This window comes from Pan paniscus, chromosome 1 (genome assembly GCF_029289425.2).
Source record: "Pan paniscus chromosome 1, NHGRI_mPanPan1-v2.0_pri, whole genome shotgun sequence".
In the NCBI taxonomy this organism is placed as follows: domain Eukaryota; kingdom Metazoa; phylum Chordata; class Mammalia; order Primates; family Hominidae; genus Pan; species Pan paniscus.
Window position 1 is genome coordinate 24,910,301 of NC_073249.2, and position 18,935 is coordinate 24,929,235.

The 18,935-nt window shown below is 43.3% G+C and overlaps 1 protein-coding gene and 1 long non-coding RNA gene across 4 annotated transcripts in view; one reads left to right on the forward strand and one right to left on the reverse strand.

Annotated features, from left to right (window-relative positions):
• CNIH3 (cornichon family AMPA receptor auxiliary protein 3) overlaps positions 1 to 18,935 on the reverse strand; it is a 343,860-nt gene that overhangs the window by 161,370 nt on the left and 163,555 nt on the right. For both annotated transcript variants that reach the window (XM_055107644.2, XM_055107643.2), the window contains 2 exons: positions 5,699 to 5,770; positions 2,436 to 2,500 (listed from right to left, as the gene is read on the reverse strand). In XM_055107644.2, the coding sequence (XP_054963619.1) occupies positions 2,436 to 2,500; positions 5,699 to 5,708 (75 nt within the window). In that variant the 5' untranslated portion in view covers positions 5,709 to 5,770. The remainder of the gene's footprint in view (positions 1 to 2,435; positions 2,501 to 5,698; positions 5,771 to 18,935) is intronic.
• On the forward strand, positions 503 to 8,149 carry LOC117977279 (uncharacterized). 2 transcript variants are annotated; one of them, XR_004668327.4, is made up of 3 exons: positions 518 to 642; positions 828 to 1,051; positions 4,675 to 8,149. It is a non-coding gene; the product is annotated as an uncharacterized LOC117977279 (long non-coding RNA). The 2 variants fall into 2 exon arrangements; XR_008624317.2 differs by lacking the exon at positions 828 to 1,051 and having other exon boundaries at positions 503 to 642.

Sequence of the window (18,935 nt, forward strand, 5' to 3'; positions counted from 1 at the left end):
CGCTGAGCGCGCCCTCCCCGGCGGGCGGAGACTGCAGCGCCGGGGGCTGAGGAAAGGTGGGTGGCGAAGCGCCGCCGGGCGCTTGGTGGCCGCTGCCGCCGCCACTGCAGCTGTGCACGCCCGCCTCTCGGAGGAAACTTGAAGCCAGCAGTACAGGCAGGGCTGGAGGCCGAGCGGAGGTGGGGCGGGACCGGTTGGAGCAGGGACTCTTTAAACACGTGCGTCTGGAGGAGGTGGGAAGCTGCGGAAGGGTATGGTGTGTGCCTCGCGCCTAAACGCGGCAGCCGCCCCTCCCGGTTCTTGCAGTTTCACCTATCGGAGTGGGAAGTGTGGGGACTTGGGGCGTTGCCTAGTGTTGGTTGGGGATACAGTGCAAGCCTTGGATCCCAAAGCTGCTTGGATGGATTTTACCAAACTGTAGCATACTCAGTGCTTAGGACTGCGTTTACTGCTCTGCTCCCAGACCCTGCAAAATTCTCCATTAACGTCCTTCCGTTGCATCCTCTACCCTCCCCAGCCATCCGACCTTGGGACTAGGGAAACGTGGACTTGGTGGGCTATTCTGCGCTGAAGAGGCAGCAACGAGGGCTCGCTGGTATTGGTGTTGGTCCTAGTGGAATTGTCAAGAGGATGCTTTTGGAGGTAGACCGTTTTCTAGCTGCAAGTTACCTAACCTCTTTAATCCTTAGTTTCCTTATCAGAAAAAACATAAATAAGAGTAGAGTCAAGCCATTTCAAAGGATTAAAAGGGAACATAAGTAAAAAACCTAGCACTTGGTATACATTCAATAAGTGGTAGGGATTATTAATTGCACCCTTTCCCCCAGTGGCCCAGCATCTTGGAAGTTCACCGTGCTTGCTTTGCAAGAGATTCCTGACGCTGCAGTGAAAGAGGTCCAGTCATTCCAGATAGAACTTCAGTTTCAGACAAGTCATCAAATCCAGAAAGCAAGGAAAAATACCCTGAAAGACGACTGGCAAATCTCGGTGAAAGAGTAGACGCACCTCATGGATTGGAGTGAATCTTAGAGCACCTGGTACCTTGCACAGGGTGGGAACTAGATAAATAACTATTGCTTGATTCTGACTCTGGTGTGCTAGTTTTCCTGTTCACAGATGTGATTCCAATGCCTTGAGAGCTGGAAGGGATGAATTCCAGCAAGATAGAGATACAGCTTTCTAGTGACAGAACTGGAATCCTGTCTGCGGACTCCTAATCCTGGGCTCTTTCTACTATGCCCCAACATTCCTGCAGCTATTTGGCCACATCTTTTACTTATTTGTTTGTTTATTTATTTATTTATTTATTTATTTGACGGAGTCTCACTTTGTCGCCAGGCTGGAGTGCAGTGGCGTGATCTCGGCTCACTGCAACCTCCATCTCCCTGGTTCAAGCGATTCTCCTGCCTTAGCCTCCCGAGTAGCTGGGACTACAGGCGCGCACCACCACGCCCAGCTAATCTTTGTATTTTTAGTAAAGACGGGGTTTCACCATGTTGGCCAAGATGGTCTCGAGCTCTTGATCTCGTGATCTACCCACCTCGGCCTCCCAAAGTGCTGGGATTACAGGCATGAGCCACCGCTCCAGGCCCTTCAATTTATTTTATTTTATTTTTTTGAAGACAGTCTTGCTGTGTTGCCCAGGCTGGAGTGCAGTGGTGCTATCATAGCTCACTGCAGCCTCAAACTCCTTGCCAGGACTACAGGCATGCACCACCACACCCAGATAATTTTTGTTTTGTTTTGTTTTGTTTGCAGACATAGGTCTCAATATATGGCCAGGCTGGTCCCAAACTCCTGGCCTCAAGCAGTCTTCCAGCCTTGGCCTCCCAAAGCGCTGGGATTATAGGTGTGCACCACAGTGCCTGGCCTCATATCTCCCTCCAGTTTAGAAACTAGATGCCTTTCAGCGAGAAGTGGAGAAACTAGAGCAAATCCAGAGGCTGATGACCAGAGCGATGAACCGATCTACATTTTATTGCCTCTGGGTCAGGACCGGCTACATACTTTGGAGGGCCAAGTGCAAAATGAAAATGTGGGACTTTGTATTAGGCCGTTCTTGCATTGCTATAAAGAAATACCTGGCCAGGCATGGTGGTTTACTCCTGTAATCCCAGTACTTGTGGAGGTCAAGGTGGGCAGATCACCTGAGCTTAGGTATTTGAGACCAGCCTGGATAACATGGCAGAAACCCCATCTCTACAAAAAATACAAAAATTAGCCGGGTGTGGTGGCATGCACCTGTAGTCCCAGCTTCTTGCAGGGCTAAGGTGAGAGTGTTGCTTGAGCCCAGGAGGTCAAGGGTGCAGTGAGCTGTGTTCACACCACTGCACTCCAGCCTAGGCAATAGAGCCAGACCCTGTCTCAAAAAAAAAACAAAAAACAAAAACCTGAGGCTGGGTACTTTATAAAGAAAACAGGTTCAATTGGCTCACCGTTCTGCAGGCTGTACAAGCATGGCACCAGCATTTGCTCGGCTTCGGGGGAGGCCTCAGGGTTGCTTTTATTCATGGTAGAAGGTGAAGCAGGAGCAGGCATGTCACATGGCAAAAGCAAGAGCAAGAGAGGGTTGTGGAGAAGTGCCACACACGTGTAAATAACCAGATCTTGCGAGAACACTCTCTTTATTGGGAGGACAGCACCAAGCCATGAGGGATCCACCCCATGACCCAGACACCTCCCACCAGGCCCCACCTCCAACACTGGGGATGACATTTCAACATGAGATTTGGGCAGGGACAAATAACCCAAACTATATCAAGCTTCTTGATTAAAAATTAATAATTTCAAGGCAGCAACAGCAGAACATTAAGCCAAGCATGAAGCCCTTCTGAGCACAAGACCCTGGACAGCTGTAGAAGTTGAATGCCTACAAATCTAGCCCTGCTCTGGGTTATACCCTATGTTGCTTTCTCTTTTACAGAAGTATTTCTTCCAGTATAAATTGTCATTAAAGAAAATTTGGAGGTCAGGCACTGTGGCTCATGCCTGTAATCTCAGCACTTTGGGAGGCTGAGGCGGGTGGATCACTTGAGGTCAGGAGTTCGCGATCATCTTGGGCAACATAATTAAGACCCGGTCTCTACAAAAATGAAAATAAAATTAGCCAGGCATGGTGGTGCACACCTGTAGTCTCAGCTACTCAGGAGGCTGAGGCCAGAGGATTGCTTGAGCCCAAGAGGTCAAGGCACAGTGAGCTGTGATCATGCCACTGCACCCCACCTCGGGTGACAAAGCGAGATCCTGTCTCAAAAATATAAAATAATTTGGAAAATATAAAAATGAAAAAGATAAACACCACAGTTTGCTGCTCTCAGATACCACCAACACAATCCTGGTGTATTTCTTTCTAGCTGTTTTTTTGCTTTTTATTTTATATAGATCATTTGTTTTCATTGTAGTAATTGTACTGTATAAAATTTCGTGACACCAAAATTCTGAGTCCCTTTGGGACCTCTCTGATCTTTTGTTTCTGCTGGTTCTTGTTTACGGAGTCCTTGCTTCTTATCCATCTAGTAGATTTTTACTGTGCCAAACTTGTTTTGAAACGTTTTCTTACAGTCATTTGAGGCCTAAAATTATGTTATCTTTCTCCAGGGAGGATTTTCAACTTCTTTTGCCAGGTGTCTAGGGGAACCTAGTGCTCCAGGATTACCTTAATCCAAATTCAGCATTTGAGATTTTCCAGGGTGACCAAGATAACTGTGGTCTGTGTGAGGGCTGCTTTATTTCTGGTTCAGCCTTACTCACATGGAGCTGTCCTTCTGGATCCCAAGTCAAAACACAGGGCTTATCAAGTCCCAACCCTTGATGGTCCTTGGACTCTGACTTTTGCCCCTAGCGCCGCAGAGTACTAAAGGCATAGCTCAGTCTCCTCCTCAAGATTAAGAAATGCCCCTAAAAGCATACCTCAGCCACCTCCTCAAGATTAAGAAATGCCCCTAGAAAAAAAAACTGGCCCCAAGAGCTAAACCAACCCCTCTAGATTCTGAATCACTCTCAGCTTTTGACCCAAGTAATTCCGTACTCTCTTATTAGGTCTTTGATGCTTTCAAGAAGATGTTACTGTATTTCATTCAGCTTTATAAGTTGTGCTCAGTGGGAGAACCGGTCTGAATTCACTAGCACAGCATCACCAGAACCAAGAGTCTCTACATCAAAATAAAATTTCAAATTTAAAAATGGAATCCATTATCCTACCACCGTGACTTTCAAGTCTCCATCCAGCCACTGTTTTTCTTGCCATTTACCTGGTCCTGCTTTGCCTTGTTTTATTAGTTACAGAACAATATCTCGGCAAAGGTTACTGCAAAACTTCAGAAAATAAGAACCCCAGGCAGTTACTGCTCATTATTTCAAAATATTTTAGTGTCCATAGTTCTGGGCGCTGTCAGGGATCCACAAGGTTTCTAGTCTAATTGGTGAGGCGGTAATTCCTTCACAAGGCAGTGTTTAAAAAAATCAAAAAGTATTAGTGACACAGTAGAGGAAGGCAAGGGAGATGGTGATTGGGAATGGATGTTGAGTGGAGTGACCAACCTACATTGTTTTCTCTACTGTAGACATTGAAAAGCCAATTACTTGATTTTTTTCCCCACCCACCATGCAGCCAGGAGAGGCCATATGACACAGTTTGAACTCTTTAGATAATATTTCTTTTTGCCTGAAATGCAGACCTGATGCCTGGAGGTACAGCAGCCATCTTGTGACCATAAGGAGGAAATCAACGCATTAAGAAGGGAAAAGCTAAGAAGATACAGAGAGCAAGGACCACTGACAACATGATCAAGCCACTCTACCAGGCCTTAACTTCCTATTCCCTGACTTCTTATTGAAAGAGACAATAAAACTTCTCATTTGTTTTAACCCATAGAAGTAAGGCATTGTGTTACTTATGGGTGAACACAATTCTTAACTGATGCCATGGTTTAACGGGAGTAGGGATCCTGGTATGACAGGAAATTGAGATAATCAGTTTATGGCTAGTGTAGCAGCTCCAAGACACGATTAATGTCCCAAGCTCTTTTGCCCTCCTGACTTGCTAGCCTCAGTATGTGGATTTTGTTCTCCCAGTCTGAAGGCATAACTTTTGGGGAAGAGTAAAAGAAGCCCTCTCCAGAGATCTGCTACATCTCATTGGCCAGAACTCTAACATTTGGCCGCCACTACCTAGTTGCAAGTGAATCTGAGAAGGTGAGTGTTTTTTCATTTCAGCCTTTATGAAATAGAAAGGCAAAGGAAGGGGGGTTTGAGCAGCCTTTGAACAGCCAGTTCACGTTTTTGCTATACTGCTCTAGTCAGGTTTTCTATTACCAGCAGTCTAATACAATTTCCAGGTGCCCCAAGTTGTGCTGACAACTTGGTGTATAAGAGAGACAGTGCTTTGGGGTTAGTATGATCAGGGAAAGTTCACTGACAAAGTGGCAACCTAAGGCAAATTACATCACACTTTTTCTCTGCTTGTAAGTAAGTCTGAATGTTCCATGTTTTCCTGACCTATTCTTAACCGATTCCTGCTCCTCCTGAGTTGTTATACATAAATTAGTTTTGGTTTTCTGCCTTCTTCTAATATATAGCAATACCTCTGTTTATTGAAGGTGAAGGCAAATACAGTTTGCATTAGTCTGTTTTCACACTGCTATAAAGATACTACCTGAGACTGGGTAATTTATAAAGGAAAGAGGTTTCATTGACTCACAGTTCAGCATGGCTGGGGAGGCCTCAGGAAACTTACAATCACAGCAGAAGGCAACGGGGAAGCAAGGCACATCTTACATGGCAGCAGGAGAGAGAAAGAGAGAGAGAGTGAAAGGGAATTGCCAAACACTTTTAAACCATCAGATCTTGTGAGAACTCACTATCAGGAGAATAGCAGGGGGAAACCACCCCCGTGATCCAGTCATCTCCTACCAGATTCCTCCCTCGACACATGGGAATTACAATTCAAGATCAGATCTGGGTGGGAACACAGGACCAAACCATATCACAGATGCTCCTTATGATAGGGTTACATCCCAATAAACCCTTTGTAAATTGAAAATAGTGTACATCAAAATGCATTTAATACATCAAACCTATCACACATTATAACTTAGCCTAACCTACCTTAAATGTGCTTAGAATACTTACATTAGCCTACAGTTGGGCAAAATCATCTAACACAAAGCCTATTTTATAATAAAGTATTGAATATCTCATGTCATTTATTAAATGCTGTACCAAAAGTGAAAAAACAGAATGGTTTTATGGGTGCTTGAAATGTAATATCTATTGAATGTGTATCGCTTTGGCACTATTGTGAAGTTGAAAAATCTTAAGATGAACAGTCATAAGTCGGGGACTGTCTGTAAAGTGTACCCACACAACTGAAGACTTGGTTGATCATGAAGCTTTTTCCAACCTTATCTCCTATCTGCTCTCCCCTTACATTCCTGTCTCCACCCTACCCTCAAGCATCCATCAGAGAAATGGTCAAAGCGTAAAGGGGAATGCCTTTGGATTCATGGGAAGCTCAGTTAAGTGGGCTGTGAGCCTCCTCTTGCCCCATCACTCATCCTGTTCTGCCCACAGGAAAATCTGACCATATGTTTCATTTAACACAAAATTCGAGAGTATCTCCTAAACAGTATTTTCCCCCATAAATGAACTCTGTAAACTTTTCAGTGCCATAAATAACTGGTATGATATATCAAGTTACTCTCTTGCTTCCCAGCCAAGCCCTGTTGAAATCCCAGAAAGCTTTCCCCATCCTCCAGCTTAAATCCAGCTCACCAAGTTCTCACTCCCACCTCTCAACACCCCCATCCAAACACTCCCTCCAGTCCCCACCACAAAGATACTCTGCCCTGGCTAAGCAACCACCCCTAATACTGTTTCTCTCTTGGTGAGGTTTGGATGTTTGGAATGTCCTGAGAATTGGGGTTCTTTGAGTGTTTATTATAAAATTTTAAAAGATGTAGAAGAATAGAGAGTTTAGTGAACATTCATCTACCTATCTGGATTCAGCAACTGTTAGCATTTTTGTGCTTTGAGTTGTTTCAAAATTGTGTTTTACAGCTGGTTTGTTCAAACCAGGATCTAAAGATTTTCTCACCCCTCAGTGTTACAGTAGCTAGGCAGGCAGAGATGAGCAGGGCAGGAGAGGACCTCCCTCCAACAACAGGCATGCCAGGCAACCATCAGGTCATGGTCAGGTGATTGTTAACTGTCTCTCTAAAATAATAATTGGTTGTGGCCCCGTGCCAGAGAGAGGCAGTCTCCCAACAGATAGAAACACCTGAAACTGGTAATCAGCAGCTTCCCAATAAGATTTCAGGAGTTGGGCGAGTGGGCTCAAACATGTGCACTAAGAGGCAAAATGGCAGAGTTTAAAGGGTATATGAACACTGGGTAAAGGAAGAATTCCTCAAGTGAGCACGTGTACAACTTCAGTAAACACACTGTGCATGTGGCCCCTCCCAACTGCTGGCAGGCCACTGTGCATGTGGACAGCCCACCCCAAGGGAAGCATCAGGGTAAGGGAGGAGACCACCCCTCATATTGTCTTATGCCCAATTTCTGCCTCCAAAGAAAGAAGAAGTAAAAACTAAAAGGCAGAAATGAAATCCACAGGCAGACAGCCCGGCGCCGCGCCCTGGGCCTGGTTAAAGATTGACCCCTGACCTAACCAGTTATGTTATCTATAGATTCCAGATATTGTATGGAAGAGCATTGTAAAAATCCCTGTCCTGTTCTGTTCCGTTCTGATTACCAGTGCATGCATCCCCCAGTCACGCACCCCCTGCTTGCTCAATCGATTACGACCCTCTCACGTGGACCCCCTTAGAGTTGTAAGCCCTTAAAAGGGACAGGAATTGCTCACTTGGGGAGCTCGGTTTTTGAGACGTGAGTCTTGCCAACACTCCCGGCCGAATAAAGCCCTTCCTTCTTTAACTTGGTGTCTGAGAGGTTTTGTCTGTGGCTAGTCCTGCTACAAGGGGAGAAGGGATGCAACTCCCAAGAAATATGCCCTCATACAAAACCCCAAGTCAAAGGTCAAACTGTGCCCTTGACTGGCTCAAGTCGTTAGCTTGGCCCTCTTTCAAATGTACTTTATTTCCTTTTGTTTCTGCTGTAAAGCTTTTTAATAAACGTTATCTCCTGCTCTGAAGCCTGCCTCAGTATCTCCTTCTGCCTTATGCCCCTTGGTTGAATTATTTCTTCTGAAGAGGCAAGAATTGAGGTTGCTGCAGACCCATACTTTGGTGACGCCTGACTTGGATACATTCCCTAACTGCTAACACCAGGACATGTTAACCCTTTTCTTGCATGTAATTTATTGCACAATAACGTTTTAAAAATTTTGAGTGCTGTAAAAGGAAAATAAAATCTCAGGACCAGAAACTCACTAAGCTGAAGGGCTCAGTGGGAACTGGGTCACACAAAGGATGAAGGGCAAGCTGGGAACTGGGTCACACACACCAACTTCCCATTTTCTTCCTGAATAGATAGCTACATACCTCCCTCACCTTTTGCTCAGGAGGAAACTCCTTGTAGGCCCCGAGACTTTTACCCTAAAGCAGTTCTGTTGAATTTCACCCTGACAATGCAAATTAACCACTTACTTTTACAGGTAAGGGACCATGAAGAGACCTAAAAGTCATCCCTTCACTCACCTGAGACAAATGCATATCTGATTGCTTCCTATACTCTGTGATTATTTTATCTTATGTAAAAATGCAGATTCCAACTGAGGACCAGAGGAATGCATAATTGACTCTTTCCCCACCTCTCCTTTCAAATGAAAAATGTGGATTCAGTAAAGCTAATCAAAAGACTCAAAGGAATGCAACCGCTTGCCTCTTTTATCTGCCCTCCCTTTTTTCTTCTTCTTCTTTCCCCTGCTGCCTGCTCTTTTCCCTTTAAATATTGAAGCTCCCAGACCCTCTGGGAAAGGCAAGGACCACAGATGTTGCAGTGGTTATGTGTCCCTTTTTCCTGGGTGTGTCCTTAACCTTGGCAAAATCAACTTCTAAAAACAATTGAGACTTGCCTCCCACCATTTTCTTTTATTTACAGCACTTACCATTGGAAAGGTCCAAGGGCCAGTCCAGCTGTGTGGAAGCACAGGGACTTAATTCACTGCCAACCAATGTCTGTTGCTCTGCATGCCCTTGTATACCTAAGATGGCACTGTCTGGCTTAGGACTCTGTTTACTTAACTTGCTTAGCACACATTCACATGTGTGGGAAGCTATGAATTGCAGATTTGTGTGTGCTAGCTAAATCACCTTTTTCTTTAAAATAACTTAAATCTAACTTTGAGCCCCCTTCCTGCTTGACTGGCAGGAAATTCAGTATCAGCCTTCACTGGGGCTCCCCACAAGGTTGGGAAAAGCTTCTGGGAGGCTTTCATAGCACCAAAGCACCTGGCAGCACCTCCCTCCACCATTGATCCTGGGTCCACACTGGTTCCTCCTGAGACATCCCAGTGTAACTGCCCAACAGGTTCCTCCTGCCCCCTGCACAAACAAAATCAACTCACCAAGACCATGGCAATATGGATAGGAGGAAGGGAAATACTGGGTAGAAGATGGCGGTCCCCGGCAAGGGCCACACCCTCAAGCCAGGACCTGTAGCCCAAAGTGAGAACATGCATTTTTGTTTTCCCGCCTGAATGTTGCCTTTTCCAAAACCACCCTGGCCCACCCTCCCTGCATCCTGTATTTATAAAAACTCCAGGCTCCACTGGTGGAGGTGCAGCAGAGAAGGAGAGAAGAGAAGTGACTGAACCTCAAGAGGAGAAGATGCAGCTTGACATTGGAGACTATGGTTGGAGAGGAGTTCGACTGGGAACAGCCAAACTCCAGGGGAAGACCATCTTCCCACTCCATCCCCTTTCCAGCTCCCCATCCCACTAAGAGCCACTTCCACCACTCAGTAAAATCCTCCACATTCGCCACCCTTCAGTTCATTCACACAGCCTGATTCTTCCTGGATGCCAGACAAGAACTCAGGTACCAAGAGGGCAGGTACAAATGCTGTCACCCTGACCCTCCACTGAGCTGTTAAACACTTAAGCCATTCATGGATGGCAAAACTAAAAGAGCACACTGTAACACATGCTCTCTGGGGATCTGGGGGGTCGCAAGTACCCACCCCCAGACACTGCCACGAGACCACACAGTGTTTACTCCTGCCGGCACCCAGAAGCACTCATCCCGGCTCCGGCACCCACTCACCTACGTATTCCCCTTCCTGAGAGGCGTTGAGAGCTGTGAGCTGAGTAAACGAGTCACCCCCTTTGTGAGTCCCACAGAGTGGTCAAGGGAACTATCCTGTCTCATTGGCATTGCAGTAAAGAAAGCGTTTAATTGACACAAGGCTGGCCAGCCACAGAGGAGACAGAGTTATTACTCAAATCAATCTCCCTGAAGGCTTGGAGGTTAGGGGTTTTTCAAAGATAGTTTGGTGGGCAGGGGGCTACGGTAAGGAAAATGCTGATTAGTAGGGGAGGCGATCATAGGGATGTGGAAAACAGTCCTCATGCACTGAGTCCCCTTCTGGGTGGGGGCCGCAGGACTGGTTGAGTCACGGGTCCGGGTGGGGCCATCTGGTTGTCAGAAATGCAAAAACCTGAAAAGAAATCTCAAAAGGCCATCTTAGGTTCTGTAGTAGTGCTGTTATCTGCAAGATTAATTGGGGAAGTTGCAAATCTTATGACCTCTGGAATAATGGCTGGGAATTATGTAGAATTCAGGCCTCTCTCATCCTCCTAACTTGGTGGCCTTTCATTAGTTTTACAAGGACAGTTTAGTTTTGGGGAAGGGTTATTATTTAAAGTATAAACTACATTTCTCCCAAAGTTAGCTTGGCCCACCCCAGGAATGAGCAAAGACAGCCAGCCTGTGGGGCTAGAAGCAAGATGGAGTCAGACATGTCAGATTTCTCTTACTGTCATACTTTTGCAAAGGCAGTTTTGATAGCAACAGGAGGCAGCCAAATGCCGAGGCAGATAGGGGTGGGTCCCTGGTGAAACCCCACCTCCAAGCCAAAGACGATTTAAAGCCTGAAAGCCAAGCTACAAGTTAAATTCTCAGACAGGATTGAGAACTTGTCTTCCTGTTTGCTGTACTTTCCTCTGATTGATCCCCACCCTTCACCTATTTTACATATACCTCCCCTTTCCTAATTGGTTTTCTACACTGTCATGCCCACCTTTGAGTGGTGTCTTTGCTTTAGCCTTTTTTGCCTACTCACAAGCCAGTCACACACATTCCCCATTCTAAATCCATAAAAGGCCCTGGACCCAACCACACAGGGAACTTTCCTGCTTTCAGGTAGCAGGACCAACCCCATGTCCCCTCTCCTCTGAAAGCCATTTTCATCACTCAGTAAAACTCTTCTCTGCCCTCCTCACTGTTCAATGTCCAGTGTATCCTCATTCTTCCTGGGCACAGTACAGGAGCTCAGGAACCACCAAATGTGGGTATAAGCTATAACACAGGCGAGCTGGGGCATGCCAGCATGGCCAAGTGACGCCTGGGCCAGGTGTCACCGGCAAGGGTCCCTGGCTTGCAAAGTGACCGAGAAGAAAATTCCTACGTCAGTTTCACCAGCTGGACTGGTCCTTGTTCCTTTCACCTCTGGCCTTCTGCTCTCCTCTAGCTAAACAGTCTGGGAGCCCCATCCCTGGCTCCAGCCTCCCTGGTGCCACATAAACACATCTCTGAGGACTTGTCTCTTCCACAAGTCACTGGCACAAAGCGGCGTAGGGGTCCCCTCTTCAGAGGCTCCACCTCAGCCTCTGTCCAGTCCACAGGAAGCTGCTTCTCACTTCCCTCTGACTGTTGGCAAAGGCATTCTCTCTCCTCTCCCACCCTTCCCCGTCAGAGACAGAATCTCTTCAAAAAGCTAAACCTTTCACCAAACCAGAAAGAATATTTGTTTTTAAAACTCCGCTTTCCACCTTAAAATTTATTCAGCCAATATTCATTAATATAACTGCAGCGATTCCTATACTATTGAAAGATTTCTGTTCTGATTGGCAAATCATATAACGGCTATTGCAGTAATCAGTAGAATTTATTAATAATTAAATTCAAAATTAAACTCATTAATTCAGGCTAATTGTCATAGGATGTCACAAGGACCACTGACAAATGGGCCTCCCGTGTGCTTATTAATCACAAAGCACTGTGTATATACATCACATTTTTATCACTCTATTGAAATCATGTGGTTGCCACTGGTTCTACATAGTTGTTACTTTATTTGCATTGTCTGTGCACTGTAATTCTTGTGTAAGTTGCAAAGGCAGCGTTTCAATATTTATACATTTAAGAATATATGAATAAAATATTAAAAATGAACTCTTAGAATAAAGAGACAACCAACTGTGGATACACGTATTAATGTTCCATTAAAGATCATACACCTCAATCTTCTGATTGTACAGAGTACAAATAGTGATAGTAATAAGGAACCACAGCCTAGAGTATCATCCAAACCACCTCAGACATCCTTTACACCGTGCAAGCGTCAGTACAAAATAACACAATGCTTTTTATTTCTTCAATACAAAATAATTTTATTATTTTAACAAAAATACAAGTGTCTCTTGCACGCTGACAAAAACCATTAAAAAAATGTGTCTCACCAGTGCTACTGATGTAAATATTAGATGCAAATGGCACTCAGAGTTCATTGTTAAAAGCTTTGTGGGAGACCAACATATGCCACCCCAAAATAGGGATTGCCGAGCTGAAGGTGATCAAGAAGAAGCACATCCAGGTAAAGCTCTCTGCCCTCCCTCTATTTGCCTAAAAGCAGGACAAAGATCTACAAAGACAAAAGGTATCCTGGCCCATCTTCTACCAGGAAGAACAAAGGTTAATCACTGAAGAGAGCATTGAAGCTGTGAAAGAAAAATAAAATCTTGGGTCCCCAGTTTACTATGCCAAAGGGAAAAATTAAGCAGAAGCTGACTGAGTCATGCAAGAAACTGCCTTTCCTTGTTCCTAAGCAGATAAACTGCAGATAAAAGGCCAGGTATCTCCACAGGAGCTACTCTATGTTCATCTCATGTAAAGTGTTGATTTACTGAATGCAAGACAAATACATAATGGACTATTCCTCTGCCTGCCTCCTTCTTTTCTTTTGCAACATGTGGATTCAGTAATGGGATCACACCCTCCCTCTTTCCCCTCCAGCCTGCTTTTCCCCTTTAAATACTGAAGTCCTCAAAATCATCTTTGGAAAAAAGCATAGCTCACAGATTGTTTCTGTGGTTTTGTGTTGCTTTTTTTCCCCACAGACATGTCCTTAACCTTGGCTAAATAAACTCTAAATTTATTGAGACCTGTCTCAGATACTTTTCGGTTTGTAGACCTTTACGGGCCCAAGATGGTACCCAAGGAAGCTACATTAACAAGCTTTACTAACCAGCCTTTATCTGCCATTAATTTGCCTTTCCCGAAGTTGCCACCTCTAGAGATTCAAAGCCCTTTTCCTTTTTCTTGTTACTTCTCTAAAAATATACTGGTTTTTGTTGAAGACTCTATATAGGCTGAAATTCAAAGCCACCTCTTTTAGAACTATTCATTCCCTCAGTGTCTCCCATGTACATATGAAATATACATGTTAATACACTTCTATTTGGTTTTCTCTTATAAATCTGTCTTTTGTTACAGGGGTCACTTCCAAGTAAGGACTTATGAGGGTTGAAGGAAAAATTATTATTCTTCCCAGACAACTTACATATTCTTCAGAATGGCAATCACATTCTATCAAAGCTCACAGTTTAATTTTTAAAACTGTAAATATCAATGACAAAAACAATCAAAAGATCAATTTCAGAAAACAATGCATTTGAAAGAAAAAATGTAAATTGGACAAAATATTGATAAAACAATTTAAAATATTATAGAAATAACCTTTGAAATGTTGCTATACAGCATGTACTTAAACATAAGCATTTTCAAACATGAAATATTCAATAGCCATTAAAAAATAATATCCATGCAAGCATACATTGCATTTTAGATTTATGGTCCCACTTGTTGGAAAACATTACTGAAATGAGAAAGCAACTTACTTAAGATGTTATAAATCAAGACAGTAAAATGTCATTCATTTTCTGTGAAATGGTTTCACATAAAAGCATTTAATAATGTATTTTAAATGAGACATTTAAAACTTTATTGATCTTATGAAGGTGGAAGGAATAATATCCAAAATAATATACAAACTATATTGCCAATGTTGGAAAAGAATGGTACCAGCAAGAAATATTTCATGGAAGCATATTGTTCAGATAGTGCTGGTGCTTGTATGCTACACAGAAAGTTTGGCATTTCAGCCAAAGTTTTAGAAACATTTCTGCATATTTTTAATTTGGCACTAAGTCACTGTATTCAATCACCACTGGATGATACAATGAAAGATGTTAATCCAATAAATCACTTTAATTTTTTCTTCATAAGCATTCTATTCACTACTATATTATTTTGCTCACACTGCCATTACAAAGCTCAACAGACTGGGTGGCTTAAACAACAGAAATGTATTTTCTCATGGTTCTAGAGGCTGGAAATCCACTATCTAGGTACTGTGAAATTAAGTCTTTCATGAGGGCTCTCATCCTAGTGTTACAGTAGGTAGTCAGGCAGACATGACCCCCCTACACTAGGAATGTCAGACGACCATCAGGTGATGGTCGGGCAGTTGTCACACTGTCTCTCTAAAATAATAACTGGTCACAGCCAGCGCCAGGGAAAGCCAGTCTCCCAATAGATAGAAAAGACCTGAAACTGGTGCAATCAACAGCTTCCCGATAAGATCTCAGGAGCTGGGTGAATGGGCTCAAGCATGTGCACTAAGCGGCAAAATGGCGGCATTCACTGGTATACAGTGTTCCTCCCTCTGGGAACTCTGGAGTGGTAAGGGAAAAACACCTCTAGTAAGCATGTGTACAACTCCAGTAAGCACACTCTGCATGCAGCACCTTCCAAGTGCTGGGAGGCCACTGAGCATGCGGACAGCCCAACCCAAGGGAAGCCTCAGGGGAGAAGGGACACAATCCCCCAGAAGCATGCCAGCGTATAGAACCCCAAGTCAAAGGTCAAACAGCGCACTTGAATCTCTCAAGTTGTCCGCTTGGGCCTCTTCCAAGTGTACTTTACTTTCATTCCTGTCCTAAAACTTTCTTAATAAATTTTCACTCCTGCTCTAAAACTTGCCTCCATCTCTCACTCTGCTTTATGCCTCTCAGTCAAATTATCTCTTCTGAGGAGGCAAGAATTGAGGTTGCTGCAGACCTGTTTGGATTCGCTGCCTGTAACACTAGCAGGTGGACAGCCACCTTCCCTCTGTGCCTTCACATAACCTTTCTTCTGTGCACACATGGGGAGAAAGAGAGATCTCTGGTATATTTTCTTATAAGGACAGGAGTTCTATCAGATTAAGGTTGCACCCTTATGACCCCGTTTAACCTTTATTACCTCGTTATAGGGACTTTCTCCAAATACAGTTACATCGGTGGTTGGGTATTCAACATATGAATTTTGGGAGAACACAGTTCAGCCCATAAAAACTTCCATAAATGGGGCTGGGCACAGAGGGGCAGGTGCCTGTAGTCCCAGCTATTCAGGAAGCTGAGGTGGGGGGATCGCTTGAGGCCAGGAGTTCCAGGCTGCAGTGCACTATGATTGTGCCTGTGAATAGCCACTGCACTGCACTCCAGCCTGGACGACAGAGCGAGACCCCATCTCGTTTAAAAAATACCACAGATGGCCGGGCACGATGGCTCACACCTATAATCCCAGCACTTTGGGAGGCCAAGGCAGGCAGGTCACCTGAGGTTGGGAGTTGGAGACCAGCCTGACCAACAAGGAGAAACACCGTCTCTACTAAAAATACAAAAAAATTAGCCAGGCATGGTGGTGCATGCCTATAATCACAGCTACTCGGGAGGCTGAGGCAGGAGAATCACTTAAACCTGGGAGGTGGAGGTTGCGGTGAGCCGAGATCACGCCATTGCATTCCAGCCTGGGCAACAAGAGTGAAACTACGTCTCAAAAAAAAAAAAAAAAAACGTAGATGAGAAAAACAGAGAACTAAATAATATATCTGATAATCTTGGAATTGAAATTAAAAATTGAGAGAGTAGCATTTTCAAACATGAAATATTCAATAGGCATTAAGAAATAATACCTATATAAGCATACATTGCATTCTAGATTTATGGACCCACTTGTTGGAAAACATTACTAAAATGAGAAAGTAACTTATTTGAGAAGTTATGAACCAATGTAGTAAAATGTCATTCATTAATTTTCTATGAAGCCCCAATAGAAAACCTGTAATGCTGTAATGCAAAGAGAGTTTAGAAATTTTATATTCATTTTAACATAACTTGTGAAATGGGAGTAAACATTTGGAAAATTAAATCATATTTTAGAGAATTAGCCTTAGTAAACAATATTCCAATAGTGATATCTATACTTTCTCTGTCTTTACAAGAAATGTTTCTGTTAAATCAATCATTTAATTCAACAATCAATAAAAGTTATTAAGCATATAAGGATAAATTTTAAAACTATAGAAGCAAAGAAATGTAATATGCCACTTGAAACAAAGCAATTATAAATTCTAAGAAAATTATTAGAATATCTAATAAATTATGTAAAATGATTGTGATCAAATAAATTATGAACTTATTTATATAAATCTATATAATATAAATATGATAATTTAAATGACAAATTATTAAATTGTCCAATAAATTATGTAAAAGGCATAATGAGTTTTTAAGTTGTTTCTATTTATTAAATGCTTCAACTTTGCCAAAAGCTGTTAGCAAACCTCCATGGATTGAAGGTAATCAAAAATTAATAAAAGCTAATTCATTAAATATGATATTCCATAAGGAACAAGAGGCCCATCCAGCCTCTAGCTGTCCCAGTCTTGCTTCCAAGATGCCACATATTTGAGGAAGGCCATCTTGGCTCAGTAAGCCTGCCAACTGATTACAAACCCATAGGTAAGTTCAGCTAACACCACCTGGAGCAGAGACAAGTGCCCAGCTGAGCCCATTTCATATTGCAGAATTATAAGCAAATAAAGGGTGGCGGTTTTTTTAAACAACTAAAATTGGAGCAACTAAAATAATTTTTGCAGTTATCTATTGCTGCATGGTAGCCAATAAAATAATAATGTCTATATTAAGCATACATTGCAGTCTAGATTTATGGTCCCACTTGTTAATAATAAATATTATGCAGCAATAGATAACTGCAAAAGTTCTTTATTCCCCAAGTGACCTTTTATCTGATACCTGTATGTTTATACAGGTACACCTAGGAGATACTGTGAGATTGGTTGCAGACCACCACAATAAAGTGGAGTCACATGAATTTTTTGGTTTCCCAGGGCATATAAGTTATGTTTATACTATACTGTGGTCCATTCAATGTGCAATAGTATTCAGTCTAAAATAATAATGTACAAACCTTAATTTGAAAATACTTTATTGCTAAAAAATGCTAACAGTCATCTGAGCCTTCAGCAAGTCTTAATCTTTTTGCTGGTGGAGGGTCTTGCCTCCATGTTGATGGCTGCTGACTGATCAACGTGGTGGTTGCTGAAGGTTGGGGTGGCTGTGTCAATTTCCTAAAATAAGACAACAATGAAGTTTGCCACCTCAGTTGACTCTTCCTTTCGTGAAAGATCTCTCTGTAGCATGCAATGCTGTTTGATAGCATTTTGCCTATAGTAGAACTTCTTTTAAAATTGGGGTCAATTCTTTCATACCCTGCCACTACTTCATTAACCAAGTTTATGTAATATTGTAAATCTTTTGTTGTCAGTTCAACGATATTCATAGCATCTTCACCAGGAGTAGATTTCATCTCAAGAAACCACTTTCTTTGCTCATCCATAAGAAGCAACTCCTCAAACATTCACATTTGATCATGAGATTGCAGCAATTGTCTCCCATCTTCGGGCTCCGCTTCTGATTCTAATTCTCTTGCTATTTCCACCACATCTGCAGTCAATTCCTCCACTGAAGTCTTGAACCCCTCAAAGTCATCCATGAGGGATGCAATCAACTTCTTCCAAATTTCTGTTAATGTGGATTTTTGGCCTCCTCACATGAATTACACATGTTCTTAATGGCATGTTAGAATGGTGAATCCTTTCCAGGAAGTTTCTGCATGGCAAAAACTATTTTTCCTTCTGCTCTCACAACACAATGTTGGGGGTGGGGGTTTCCCACACACCAAGCAAGCAATCAGTTCTGCCGTGGACTCTCGCTGGGTGTCCTTCAATTCAATTCTGACACTGTGTACCTGGATATAGCATCAGATCCCACAGGTTGAGGGCTCAGTCCCTGCCCCCTACTTCTGATGCCAGTTACCAACCCCAGGTCATTTTACCTGTTTCTGACTGACCAGCTAAAAATCAGGGCTCCTATGACTCCTTTCCTTGGGGTAGATTAATTTGCTAGAGCAGCTCACAGAACTCATGGAAACTCTTATTTATATTTACCAGTTTATTATAAAGGATATGACAAATGATACAGACGAAGAGATGCACAGGGAAGGTATGGGGGAAGGAATGGGGAGCTTCCATGCCCTCCATGGACACATCACCCTCTAGGACCCTCCACAAGTCTGTTTGGAAGCTGAGCTGTCTGGAAGCTTTCTGTACCCTCCGACCACATACTCTTAGGCCTTTTATAAATACTTCTTTGGGTAGGCATGACTGAAACATGGACAACCATGTAGAAATGTGATTGGACCAAAAGAGGATGATTTAATATTAATAGACTGAGCAGGGAAACCTAGCGAGGCCTGTCTGTTAAGATTCTTCTTGGTCTCTCTGAGCAACATTCCTTCCTCCAGGGTCTGGGACCCCTTCTGAAATGGAGGTCTCATAATCCACAGTCAGACAAG